This window comes from Cavia porcellus, unplaced genomic scaffold (genome assembly GCF_034190915.1).
Source record: "Cavia porcellus strain 051 isolate PalLab524CR breed Dunkin Hartley unplaced genomic scaffold, mCavPor4.1 scaffold_23, whole genome shotgun sequence".
In the NCBI taxonomy this organism is placed as follows: domain Eukaryota; kingdom Metazoa; phylum Chordata; class Mammalia; order Rodentia; family Caviidae; genus Cavia; species Cavia porcellus.
Genome location: NW_026947506.1, coordinates 21,835,565 through 21,849,849, shown reverse-complemented (window position 1 = coordinate 21,849,849; position 14,285 = coordinate 21,835,565). Strand labels below are relative to the sequence as shown.

Genomic DNA, 14,285 nt, shown 5'->3' with positions numbered 1-14,285 from the left:
AACTTGATCCTCTACTTTTAGGTGAAAATAGGAAATGCTAATTACTTTTAGAGTAAATAAAAGACCTCTATCGTGAACACATCAAGTTTAGCATGAGAAATTATCGCCTTCACTGACACATCTTACACAGGAAGTTTAGCATAAGACATTATTATCACTCTCACGTGTGTTGAAGGGGTTTCAGTTTATTTTAAATACAGTGGGAATTGAACCTAAGGCCTCACTCATGCTAGGCATGTAATGTACCTCTGACTGTACCCCCAATCCCTGATCAACTCTTAAAAATTGCTTGCTTGAGTTTTATTACTGTACCACAGAGGGCAGTGGCTTACCTGGTCTGGTGGGTCATTTGTCCAAGGGTTGCCCTTTCAGTAATAGTACATAACAAAGTATGGGAATTTTCAAGGGTTTTTCAGGGAATTGTGTCACCTGAAGAGATACGTATGTGTCGGCTCTTGAATACTTTTTGTTATTGATTCTATCACTAAGTAGTAAGTTCACTGCTTGTGAGTTGTTTTGCTTGAATACTTTAGACTCACCAAAAGGCCTGGGGATATAGCTCAGCAGCTTGGTACCTGCCTGGCAAGTGTGAAGTCTTGAGTTAGATTCCTAGTACTAAAGAAAAGGAAAAAAAAAAAAAAGAAAACCTCACCAAAAGAACTACAGTTCCATTTTAATCTCTAGGAAAGTAATCCCCTATGTAAAATATATATAAAATATCTTTCTAACCGGAGGTGAAATGTTTTATCCCTACCGTGTTATAAAACAATACAGCAAACTCCAAGAATCTTTAGAGATTTTTGTCAAAGTATGGAATTATACAGTTATGGAGGAAACTTAAAGTCAGTGTATTAGGAGGAGTTATTTAAGGTAGAAATAAGCTTTTTAAGGTTATGGATGCCTTTGAAAATCTGATGAAGGCCATTACAGATTCTCCCCCATGCATAAATATAAATCTGTGCATATAATTTCAAGCAGTGCAATGACTATAAAGTGACTGTGGTTCCAGGTCGAGAACCCAAATATCTCATCTAAAACAGAAGACCCATGTAAGTGTCAGAATTGACTGTAAGGTCCTAGAGTTCAAAGGCTGACAGACAATAAGAACTTGCTTTCCAGGAGGTCAAGGCCAAGAGAACCAAGACGATGGTGCCACTCCCTAAAACCAAGCTCCTCCCTGCCTCTGTGTGCGCTCTGAGGACCGTCAAATCCATTTAACTGTCCAAGAATTGAAAGAAACCTGTCTCCACACCCCTGCCCAGAACAATTTACTGCTTTTTCCATGGTCTTCAGGAGGGAGACCTGACCTCAGTTCAGCCATTGCTACTCTCAGGGACATAGGAATTCTCTCTGCAGTCCACAAAACAGGTTGGACTTCCTAGAAAAGTATTCAGTAGACAACAGTGAAAAATATAAGCAAGCCACACTCAGAGGGGTAAGATAAAACCAGAAAAGGGCATGGCAGTGATGCTGATTCCTCCAGTCTTCCCTTCAACTAGTGTTTGTGTTGTGCAGCTATCCTGGTAATGGGTCAGGTGTCATAAAGACCATGATCAGAAGGCAGTGATAGTAGACAGTTTCCTGGTGCAGAAGGCTGGGTCTTACATCCTGCATAGAACACAGCAAGACTTCCCTAAGTAGGCAGCGCTTAAACCAAAACATGAGAGGTTAGAAAGAATTGTTCCTCCCATCCTACATGGCGGGTAAGGAGAGCGTGCCAGGCGCAGTAAGGAGAGCGTGCCAGGCGCTTGAGAGCAGGACAAGCCCAATGTCCGTGAAAGATGAAGGAAAGGCATTGTGGCTCAAGGACAGGCTAGGAGAGATGGAAAGGCCACAGTGATGGTGGAGAGGAGGAACGGTTGACAGTAGAAAGGAGCTAGGATTTTTCTTTGAAATGCAGTTTTATTTAAGAATCAATGGAAGAGTTTTCAGCAGCAGAGAAATATTACTGCATTTCTGTTTTTAATGACCTTGGGGCTGCCCTGTGGACAACAACTAGGCCAGGGCCCTCAGCACCAGAATAATAAATAATGACAGAAGCCAAGTGTGGCCACGCTCCTGTAATCCCAGCGCTCAGAAGGCTGAGGCAGGAAGATTGCCATGAGTTTAAGGTCATCCCAGACTACATAGCAAGCCTCTACCTGGACAAAATTAAGAATAGAGGGAGAAGATGAAAATGAACAGCAGCAGAACTACACACAATAGCTAAGATGTGACCTCTTGTTTCTCTTGTGATCAGTATGGACTTGAAGTTCATTTTATCTGCAATTAACATAGCTATTTCTGCTTTTTCTCCAGGTTTTTGTTATATGAAATATTGTTTTTCATCCTTTGACTTACAGTCTGTCAATTTCTTTTTGAATTAAAAGGGTTTCTTGTATGCAGCATATTTATGGATCTTGCTTCTTGATCCATTCTGCCAGTCTGTTTCTCTTGACGGGTGAATTGAGAACACTATAACTGACATATATTGGCTTATCCTTGTCCTGTTATTTCCATGTTGTTGGTTCCTTGTCTTTTCTCTGTCTTTAATTGCTTTCCTTGCCTAGTGACTTCTTTCTATTTATGATCTTGGAATTGTAGTCTTTGTTATCTCTTTCTAAAATATCCTTCAAAACATTCTGGAGAGCTGTTTTGGTAGTCATGAATTTCTTTAGTTGTTGTTGCCATGGAAGTATCTTATTTCTCCATAAATTTTGAAAGATAGTTTTGCAGAGTCCTTTAGTCTGGGTTAGATCTTGTTTTCCTTCAAGACTTAAAATATTTCAAGCTCTCATGGACTTGTGGATTTTTATTGGGAAGTTTGCTGTGATACTGATGGGCTTGCCTTTACAGGTGATCTGTCTCTTTCCTCTAACAGCTTTTAGTATTCTATTCTTTCACTGAATTTATGACATTTTGATTATTATACACCTCACCATGGGTTTATTTTGGTCATGGGTAATTAAATTTTGAATTTTATTTAAAGAGAACAAAGCCCAACAGAACAAAACAGAATAAAGCCAATCAAAACACAGCAGTGAAAGTTGTACAGAACTTCAAAACAGGACAATAGGAAATCAGCAATGGTTAGCATAATATATCTTGCTATCTTCACAATAGTTGTCCATACCATCAGACATAATTAAACAAAACGAAACAGAATAAAACCAATCAAAACCATAACATTGGATAAAATAAAACAATAAATTGGAACAAAACAAAACAGTGTGGACAATATTGTGCATTGTTATCTTCAAAATAGTTGTTCAGGTTACCAGACACGGGAATAAAAGGAAACATTAAAGTGGAACAAAACATTGGATTTCAAAAACAAGATAGGAGGACATTCCCCACAGTTGACACAGTACACACTGCCATTCTCCAAGTAGATGCCCAGACCACCAGCCCCAGGCCTGCAGTCAACCAAACAATACAAGCGTTGAGCTATTCCCTTCCCCTCAGTTGCTATGGTCTCACCCTGAGTCTTCCAGATAAATGGGGAGAGGGATGAGCTGCTGGTTTTTCAGCCCACGCACCAGCTGGCTCACGAGAAGGCATAGTTTCTCTCCTGGCTAAGGTTCTTTCCCATCAACATAGCGGAACTTGCTTCATGGGAAGGCTTAGTGTCTCTTCCCTCTCCCATTACTTTTGTGAGCAGGTTTTTTATGGCATTTATATAGTCTTCTGCCTTTTCATTGATTACAATCAAATTTATGTTGTTGTTCTTTGTATCATCTTGCAGTTATTGGGTTGATTTTTCATGGTCCCTTGCTATTTTTAAGAATTCTTTCTTTTTGTGATCACTAAGTGAAATTCTGTCTTCTAGATTTGATATTCTGTCCTCACCTTGATTCCATCGGCTGCACATGCTGTCAATGGAATTTTTAATATCCTAGATAACCGTATGGATCTGCTTCCTGGATTTCATTTTCTTTCCCATGTTGGGCATTCGTGGTTTCCCTAATTTTCATGAGCTCTTCTATTTTTTTAACCTGTGTCTAGATTCACTGAGCCACTTCTTCATTTTGATCATCTCTTTTTTTTTTTACCTGAGATTATTTCTGTGATCTGATTTTCTCTATAGTTTTATTCATCCGTTTTTTTTTTTTTTTTTTTTTTTTACTTCTGCCATTACCATATCAGAAAACTCATGTGAGTGACTTTTGATTTCCTGTATCTTGTTATCCCTGATCTTGTCCTGGATGGGCTGGAGGTCTGGGGTTGCCTTTTACATCTGCATCTTGTCATTTTCTATTTTTTAAATTTTAGTTTGTTTTCTGTGTTAATGCTTGTATTTCTTATGGTAGATAGCTTTATCACTAATATTGAGGCTTCCTTTGGCAATGTCTGTTCTTCAGAGATATCTTTTATGGGTAGCTGGCTCTTGGTCTTTGTATCTGCCCTCTCTATTAGAGATGGGCAGATCCCACCTGCCCAGTTTATTAGAGATGAGGAGTTGCTATTTGGCTCAGTACCTCATCCTTTTATGTTGAACTATGGTGCTTATGACCCCAGACAGTCACAGTGTTGTCATACACTGTGAAAGAACAGCTAATTACATGTTTGACATTCTGGCAAAAGTAATGCAGTTAGCAATAATAATACCACCAAACACAGCCTAAAAACTGACAAACTGGGGTAACTATTGATTTGGTGCCTTTCATCACAGGAGCAAGATCTACAGATACAGAACAAAATTCAGCATAAACCAGGAACTTATATACAGTGAGTTTTCCCCTTTTACCCTGTAGGGGGGAAATTTAAGAGGATGGGGATAAAAGAGAGATCAATGAGGAGATGTGTAGTACAAGAAAGGCAGGAAGACAAAGGATGATCACCCAGGCTTTGAGAAACTGGAGTGGATGACAAGAGAGAAAGAATGAAGGAGAAAGCAAAAGAATATTGAACTGAATCAGAAAGACAAGAGATAATATTCACTCACATGAAAATAACAAAAAAATCAAGAAAGATAGTTGAAAGAAGGGGAAAAGGTAAGACAAAATAAATAATAAAAGTAAAAAAATTAAACACACACACACAAAGACAGATAAAAAAGGATAATCAAACAAAAAAAAACAATAAGATCCCTCTGGTGTCTGCAGTGTTCTGGAAGTTTCCACTTCAGAGCTGGAATCTGTGCTGGGTGATCTCCCCCAAGACTGCAGTAGGATTAGTGCTGGTTCAGGGCTGATCTTGGCCTCTGGGTGTGGAGCAGGGGCCAGTCTTCAGCCAGTCACTTTCTGTGTGCCCTCAGCGGCCTCCCCATGTCGCCTTACCCTGTTGTCTCTGTGTCGATCCCCCGTTGCTGTGCCACCCTCAGACAGAGACGGCCCGGGGCTGCTCCCAGTCCCATGTACAGCTGGCCCCTGCCGGTCCTTGAGCAGCCTCTTCTTTTCCCCTCCCCCTGGCATGTGTCTCCTCTCACACACTGACCACAGGACAGAGAGCTGCCCTGCTGTTCCACCCACTGCCTTCCCCGCCACTGCTGTAGTCCCTAACCTTGTGATCACCAGAGGTTCCATCTAGCTGCTATGGTGTAAGACTCAAAAAAGAAAAATAAACAAAAAACAAAAAACTGGCAGCCCATCAGGGAGAGAGCAGGCTCCTGGTCACTTGGCCCCATGTGTGCCTATGAAATATGCTCTCAGGTTGCAGTGTCCTCTGATTGGAGGAAGGCAGAAGAGGCGAGGGGCCTTATATACCAACTCTACCTTGTGTGACAGTCCATCAGTTTTGGGGGAACTTTCCAGAATGGCAGTTCCTGCTAGACACTCCAACAGCAGTCCCACAGACAGCCTTGTTGGCTGCTTCACCATTTTATAAAGTCCTCTGACTGTGTTTTGGTAGATCTACAAGTCTCTTATTTCAGACTGATTTTGGCATCGTGATGTATAATCCTCCCTTTTCATCCAGTTACCTTTATTTTTAGTTGCTGAGTAACTCCCGAAGTGCCTCCTCTCCTTTCTCTTTTTTAACTAAATGCTACTTCTCCAGAGACCTATACTTGAAATGAGTTTCCAGGTTGGAGGATGTGAAAAAGGTCCAAATGAGGGAGCTGGAGCTAAACAGAGACAAACTGATGCCTACGTTTTGATGGACCAGGGAGACCCTTCTCTGTTTTGGAGTCAGAGCCTTTCTGTGTCACGTGCTGGTGTGTTATTTTTGTTTTCTTTCCTTCTGACTACAGGGAGAAAATCCATTACATTCGGACCGAGGGTAATCATGGGCTTGAGAAGTTGTCCTGCGATGCAGATCTAGTCATTCTGCTGAGGTAAGGGGATGTGCCTTTCATAATGCCAGAGAATCCAACCTAGGCCACACTGACCCACAGCCACCTACCTGAGCGAGGCTGGATGGAAACACAGGCCATTGTTTCTAGAAGATTCCAGAGGCTGGGACTGAAGTAGGGACCCCAGTCCTCATCACTGCTGATTATCATTGCCTGTGGATCCACAAGAGGGGCATGAAGAGCTCTGTGGAGTTCTTGGTGGAGGATTTGTTGTCAGGGAAATCAGGGCTTTAATCAAACAGGATTTATAAGCAGGCTATGCCTATTGTACTACCCCTAAATCAAATTACTCTTGTTGCTTGATTAGAACTCTTTACTACTATGACCTGATTTGTAGGCACTTTCTCAGAGAATTAGAGAACTAAGTCTTTTCTTTAACTTTGCAGTCTTTTTGAAGAAGAGATCATGTCCTACGTCCCCCTGCAGGCTTCCTTCCACCCTGGGTACAGCTTCTCTCCCCGCTGCTCACCCTGCTCCTCACCTCAGAACTCCCCAGGTAACCTGAGACTCTGGCCTGCTACTGTGTGCGTGCGTGCGTGCGTGCGTGCGTGCGTGCGTGCGTGCGTGCATGCGTGTGTTTCCACCAGTAGAAGGGAATTCATGGGCAGTGTATGTGTATCCTTTCTCTTTTGATCCCTCTGAATTTCCTTGTCAAAAATACACTCTTTAAATTGTCACAGTGCTGCCCATTTTTATAATGCCCTAAGCCAGAAGAGGGTAACTTTTAAAATAAGAAAAAGAATTTAAACACAATGTTTCAAAACATACAAAGATGCTAAGAAACTCAAACCTTAGTGTCCATAAATAAAGCTTTATTAGAACCCAGTCATTGCTGACCATGCGTGTATTTTCTATGGCAGCTTTCACACTACCGCAGCAGAGATAAGTGTTAGCAACAGAAATCGTGTGGCCTACAGATTCTAGGTTCTGTACTGGCTGGCTTTTTACAGAGCAAGTATGCATCCCCTGCTCTTAATCACTATTGAATTTCAAAGATCTTCTCCAGACATTTCAAAGGAAAGGTGTGTCCTGAAACACCTAATGCCTCGGAATTCTCTTGAATACCAGTTCTGGTAACACATTTGCTGGAGACATTATTATTTCTCTGCAGAAGGTTTTCTTGTGTGCCCCCTATGATTTTTTAATATAAAATAATGAACTTATCCATGATACAAAAATTCTTTGCAGGTATTTGCTACTCCAAATGAGAAAGTACATATTGACCTGCTTGTTTGGTGAAAAACAAGTATCTCCTACAGTCATCAAGAGAGTGGCCTTACTCCAAATGTGTACACAAAACTGATCCAAATATTGGAGAATTTACCCCTTTTCATTTGGCTTACATTATAATATTGTTGTAGGTTTCTATGATTTCTCTTTGTCACTTTAAAAGTGATAGAGCTTTGTTTGAAAAATCTAGGACCAGGGTCCTAGTTTGGCTTTTGATACCAGTAGGGAAATTAAGAAGAGATACAGAATTTAACAGTGTTGTCTATGTTTTGAAAGGACTCTGTCACTCAGAATTATTGCCCTAGATCTTTAGAATTATAGTATCATTTAGTTTGGTTTCTCCAAGTTGTATCATTCAGACCTACCTCTTAAGAGAGTTTTGTTAGTTGCTAAAATCCGTTTTTAAGATTGTTGTCTCTTCCTCCTGACAAGTGTATCAAAGACATTGTGAAAGAAATGCCCAGTGCATGCTACCACTGTGTATTAATAAGCTTTCCCATTTGTGGGACACAGTACCCAACACCCACAATTTAAAGGAGGTCAGGTTTCATGGGACTCATGTTTTAAGGGAATTCAGTTCATGATCAGCTGGCTATAAGCAGAAACATGATGGAAAGGTGTGATAGAGCAAAGATGTTTAGTTCATGGCAGATCAGGGGAACAATGCAGAAATTCAGGGTCAGGAAATCAGCTATTGACTCAAGGTCACCTCTCTATGATCTACTCACCCAAATCTAAAGGTGTGCTTTACTAATCCTTATAAAGGGAACACTCCAAGAGGAAGAGATAATAATCATAAATATACATGCAACAGTACACAGAACTATATAAAACAAATATTAACAGACAAGAAAAATCAAATGAGCATCAATCAAATGGAAATCTCAGTATCCCACTGTTGCAAAAAGACAGATCAACTAGACAAAAAATCTACAATGAGATATTAGAACTGAATTAAACTTTTGAACAAATAGACGTAGTAGATATCTATAGAATGTTCCACTCCACAACACCAGAATACACATTGTTCTCACCTGCACATGGAGCATTCTCAAAAATAGACCACATAGTAGAACATGCTTAAGTAAATGCAAAGGAATTGAAATTATCCCATGCACATTATCAGGCCATAGTGCAGTTAAGTTGCAAATCAATTGTAAAAGAAATTACAAGAACTTCTTAAATACATGTAAATTAAATAAAACCCTCCTGAGCAACCAGTGGGTCACAAAAGAAATTAAAGAAGTTAGACAATTTCTCCAATTAAATGAGAATGACAATACAACATATTGGAACTTATGGGGCATAATGAAAGCAGTCCTAAGAGGGAAATGTATAACAGTGAGTACTTACATCAAGAAAACACAGCAAGTGCACATGAACATGTAATGTTGAACCTCAAACTTCTAGAAAATCAAGAGCAGGCCAATCTCAAAATTCCTAATAGGGAGGAAATTATAAGGATTGGAGCAGAAATTAATACATTGGAGTCTAAGAAAACGATGCAGAGAATTAATGAATCGAAGATTTGGTTCTTTGAAAGATTAAATACAATCAACAAACCCTTAGCAAACCTTATCCAAAAAAAGGGAAGAAATGATTCAAATCCAGGCAATTAGAAATGAAAAGGGTGAATTCACAACAGATCCTGCTTAAAATCAGAAGATCATCTATACTAACTATGAGAACTTGTATTCTAGTAAGATGGAAAATACTGAAAAAATGGACAGATTCCTAGATACGTAAGAATTATCAAAGCTGAGTTAAGAAGAAATAAAAATCCTAAATAAACGAATAATCATAATATAACTAAAAACTTACTGTCTTGGTTACTTTTTACTGATTGCTGAGACAAAATACCTGATGTCCAAAGTTGGGAATGAAAATTTATTTCTTACAGCTTTTAGAGGTTTCAGTCCATACTCAGTTGGCTCCAAGGCAGCGTGGCATGGCAGGGCTGGAGTTCATGGCAGCTGCAAACAGCAAGGCAGAAACTGGCAAAAAAGCGAGACACATCTTCTTCCTGCCATTATATCCCACCCCTATGTGGTGTAGCACTGACACCATCAATCCAAGCACTAGACAATGAACCAATTGCAAATGCATAATGTAAATGCATGAGGCCTGGGGGCCACTGACATAAACCATGACATTTCACCCTTGCACCCCAGGACTCACGTACATCCTTTATACAAAAGACATTTAGTCCATCTCCAAGAGTTGCCAAAGTCCTAACATTTTTAGCATTGCTGAGAATTCCAAGTCCCAAATCTCCTCTAAGATTTATGGCAAACTCTTAACTGTAACCCCTTGTACAAATGAAACAGGGTTTAACATCTCTGAAATGCAAAGGCACAAGATAAACATTACCATCTCAAAAGTTACAAAAGGGAATACAAAGCATTGGAAACAAGGCAAGTCCAACATCCAGCAGGATGAACATTAAGTCCTAGAGTTCCAAGCTCAGCATCTGAAGCAATCTAGTTTCAAGCTTAAGAGGTTTAAGTGATTCCACCCCAAAGGCACTTCCAGGGATTTTAGCTCCTGCAGCTTTTCTCTTAAATGCTCTCTGCTCGCTTTTTGCAGTGCTTTCCTTGAATCATCCACATTTTTGGCTTTTTCAGACTTTTGAGGTCTCCACTGCACCTTTGGTTTCACCTTTACATCTTTACAAACTGCCCTCTCAGGGGCACACTGCTTGGTCTCCCAGGCTTTTTGTAATCGAGGTGCAAGCCGTCTTACCCTCAGAAATTGTGCATTTTCCTTGCATCTAAAATCAGCACCATGTGATGCTGCCAAGGTTTGCTGCCAACTGGAGCAGTAGTCAGGCTTTTCTCTCTCTTGGCTGGAGGGGTCGATTGCTTGGATCGTTGGGTTCTGTGAACTTGATTGTGAAGAAAAGCTTTTCTATGTTGCTGCCATTTTGGAACCTCATGTGGCCTCTGTCGCCATTCTGGAGCGTAGTACTCTGCAGCTTTTTCCTCTGAGCAAATTCACTTTTGCAGTTTTGAGGCTGCAAAGGGTGGAGACCCACTGCTTCCTAGGATGCCTGCGGCCATCTTTTCAATGTCTCTGTTTCTCCTCAGCAATCAAAGTCTCATCTCTGTCTTTACAATCCACAACTTTCCTGGAATTTTCCTTCTGGCCAAATTCACAGAGTTGTAAATTGTCCTGCTGGGTTCTTTGCTCTTAATTTGCAACTTAAAGCTGGATAAAAGCCCCCAACATAGCCACAAGAAATTTAGAGAAGACCTAACACCACTACTTGCCAAATTCTTTAATAAATTTGAAAGAGAAGAAATACTCCCAAATTCATTCCTGAAAGTAAGCCTTGCCCTGATACCAAAACTGGAGAAGGACCCAACTAAGAGAGAGAACTACAGGCCAATCTACCTAATGAAGTAGATGCAAAAATCCTCAATAAGATACTTGCAAATAAAATACAACAAATCATCAAGAAAATTATATACCATGACCAAATTGGATTCATTCCAGGGATGCAGGCATGGTTCAACATATGTAAATCATAAATGTAACACACCATAATAACGGGGCCAAGGACAAAAACCATATGATCATCTCAATAGATGCTGAAAAAGATTTTGACAAAGTCCAACATGCATTCATGATAAAACACCCTAAGCTGCTCCAACTCTATGCATCCAGGCAACATGTCCGAATCTTTCCAAACTCTGGAAAATTGGAATAGTGATTCTATCTCAATCTGATAAAAGCCATCTATGACAAACCAACAAGCAACATCATACTAAATCGTCCTAAACATAAAGCTTTCACTGTAAAATCAGGAACAAGACAAGAATGTCTACTGTCTCCTCTCTTACTCAACATAGTCCTGGAAACTTCAGCCAGAGCAAATAGACAAGAGAAAGAAACAAAATGAATAACAATAGGAAAGAGAGAAGTCAATTATCATTATTTGTGGATGGCACATTACTCTATATAGAAGACCCCAAAAACTCCACTAAAAGCCTGCTAGATTTAATAATCAACTTCAGTAGCATAGCTGGATGCATAGTCAACATTCAGAAATAAATTGCTTTCCTGTACATAAATAAAAAACTCACTGAGAGAGAAATTAGGGAAACAACACCTCTCACAATAACCTCCAAAAATATTAAATGCCTAAGAATCAATCTACTGAAGTGTGTAAGAAAACTAGAGAACTACAGTACTCTGAAAAAGGAGATTGAAGGGATATCAGACAATTATACTACTAATTTCATTGAAAAGAAAAGTTTGTACTATTATTGTTTGGACAATTAGGTGCCTCTATTTTGTGGTCTGAGTAACTAATTTAAAGATAACAATACACAATATATTAACCATTATTACTCTCCTACTATCTTGTTTTGAAATTTTGCTCTATTTTTTTCTCTTTAAAATAAACTTTAAAAAAACATAATTCTGCATATATTACTGTAGTATGGTGCTTTTAATTCTTTAGGGAAGATATCAAGAAGGACAATATCTGGATCGAATGGAAACTAGTTTTAGTTTCTTGAGGCATGTCCACAGTGATTTCCTCAGTGGTTGTACCAGACTACACTCCCACAAACAGTGGAGAAGGATTCCTTTTTCTCCACAGCCCCACCAGTATTTGCTATTGGTTGATTTCTTGATAACAGCCTTTCTTTCTGGAATGAGATGGAATTTCAGTGTTGTTTTAATTTGCATCTCTCGAATGACCAGTGGTGTTTGAACATTTTTTCATTTCTTGTCATTTCTACTTCTTTGTCTGAGAAGTGTCTATTTATTTCAGATGTCTATGTTTGGATTGAGTCTTTACATTTGAGGTTATGATTTTTTTGAGTTATTTATTTATTCTAGATGTTCATACTTTGAGGAACAGGTGACAAAGTATTTTTCCCACTCTGTAGGTTGCCTCTTCATGCTGTTGATGATGTCTTTTGCTGTATCAAAGCTTCTTCATAAGATCCCATTTGTAGATTCTTTGTGATATCTTCTGCATGATGAGAGTTTTATTCATGAAGTCTTCACCTACACCTATGTCTTCAAGAGCTCTACCCATTCTATCTTTCAGCAGATTTAGGGTTTCTGTTTTACTATTTAGATCTTTGATCCATTTCAGTTTTAGTTTCATGCATGGTGACAAATATTGGTCTAGTTTTAGCCTTCAGTGTGTGGAAAGCCAGTTTTTCCAGCACCATTTACTAAAAAGTCTGTCTTCCTGCCAGTGAAGGTGCTTGGCCCCTTTGTGGAACACAGAGTCCAGTGGTGGAGTGTGTTTGGAGTTGTCACTGCATCTTCTCACCTATTCCATTGGTTCTTGGGTTCATTCGTTTGTTTGTTTCTTTGTTTTTAGTACCAGGCTGTTTTTATCACTGTGCTTTTTGTGAATGGTGACTGTTGGTCCCCATGCACCCCAGGCATTGGTGGCTTCCAGGTGGGACTTGGGTCCCCCAAGCTTTCTTGCTTACACCACTCAGTGGAGTCTGCTGTGCCCATGTCTCCTAATCTGTCATTCTTAGAGTTGTGTTACTCATTTCGTAGTTTTGCTCATCTTCCCAAGTTCTTTCATCATCTTCGATGATTTCAACATTCCTGGGCCACCTGGTCTCCCAGACAGAGTATGGATCAGCGTAGCTGTAACGAGCTTCTAGTCACCTCAGCCCCTTGTCTCCACAGTGACACTCCTGACCTCACTGTCTCTAAAATCACCGGCTCAAGCATCCTCTTCTCTTCTGACTTGCTTGCTCGGCTGCTCTCTTACACCATATTTTGGCTTCATCAGGGCCTCCAGCTCCTGGAGTTCTCTCCTTTCTTTTCTTCGTCTCTGTGGGTCATTGTTTCAATAACAGCCTCGCCCATGCCCTGAGCTCTCCTTGTTCTGTACATTTTATCTGTGTCCTCTTGAACAGCTCCACCACCAGGTAAGCCTTCCTGTCTGCTTTCTGCGTATCTGAAATCAGACATTATGGTTTAGTTCTGTAGTGTACCCTAAAAGGCTCGTGTGTGCAAAAGTATGTGCTTTTGAAAGGAGAATGAATTATGCATTAGGAGATTAATCTGTAGCTCAATGTGCTGTTGGAAGGTGAGGTCTCTTGAGAAGAGGGGAATCAATGGGGATGTGAGCTGGAAGGGTGCCTCTCTCTCCCTGGCTCCTCCCGTCTCTCTCAGCTTCCTGGCCACTGTGATGTGAGCAGCTGTCCTCTTCCATATTCTTCCTCCATGCCATTTCTGCCTTAGAACCAGGTTACTTGGGACTGAATCCTCTAAAAGTCATGAGCCAAGATAAACCTCTCCTCATTTAAATTGTAGGTACTGGATGTTTTGTACCAGCAACAAGAACATGACTAAGACAGACCTTCTTGAGCAGATTCGCTTGACAGGGCAGATAATTCATTGCAAGTCATCACTGGTCTCTCTCCACATCAACCTTTAGCATCTGAAGGAAATTCCTAGCATGTTTCTTTGGGTTTCTATACTGCTATTTCAAACATTTCCACTTGCCTCCACCCTCCAAGCCCCTGCATCCCTTTCTCTATCTTAGCAAATTGTGTTCCTGTTTATTTCACTGGGAAAATCAGTTCTCCCACAGAACCCTTCTCAGATGCCTGCTTTGAAGCCTACAAGATGCCAGACTTGCACTCATCTTGACTTCCCCAGTGCCTGTCCATGAGAGGAGGAGCCTTCCAAGCTCACCAGGACCTCTGGTCACCTGCTGTCCTGCCTAGGTCTTGGTCCTCCCTCTGATCTCTCGGTGCCTCTTGATATTACTGGCTGCTGTCCCCCGATGTCATCT

General features: G+C 40.4%; 1 protein-coding gene across 7 annotated transcripts in view; it reads left to right on the top strand.

Moving 5' to 3' along the window:
* Hecw1 (HECT, C2 and WW domain containing E3 ubiquitin protein ligase 1) overlaps positions 1 to 14,285 on the top strand; it is a 388,661-nt gene that overhangs the window by 329,366 nt on the left and 45,010 nt on the right. For all 7 annotated transcript variants that reach the window (XM_063233918.1, XM_063233919.1, XM_063233922.1 and 4 more), the window contains 2 exons: positions 6,170 to 6,253; positions 6,658 to 6,767. In XM_063233918.1, coding sequence (XP_063089988.1) covers positions 6,170 to 6,253; positions 6,658 to 6,767 — 194 coding nt within the window. The remainder of the gene's footprint in view (positions 1 to 6,169; positions 6,254 to 6,657; positions 6,768 to 14,285) is intronic.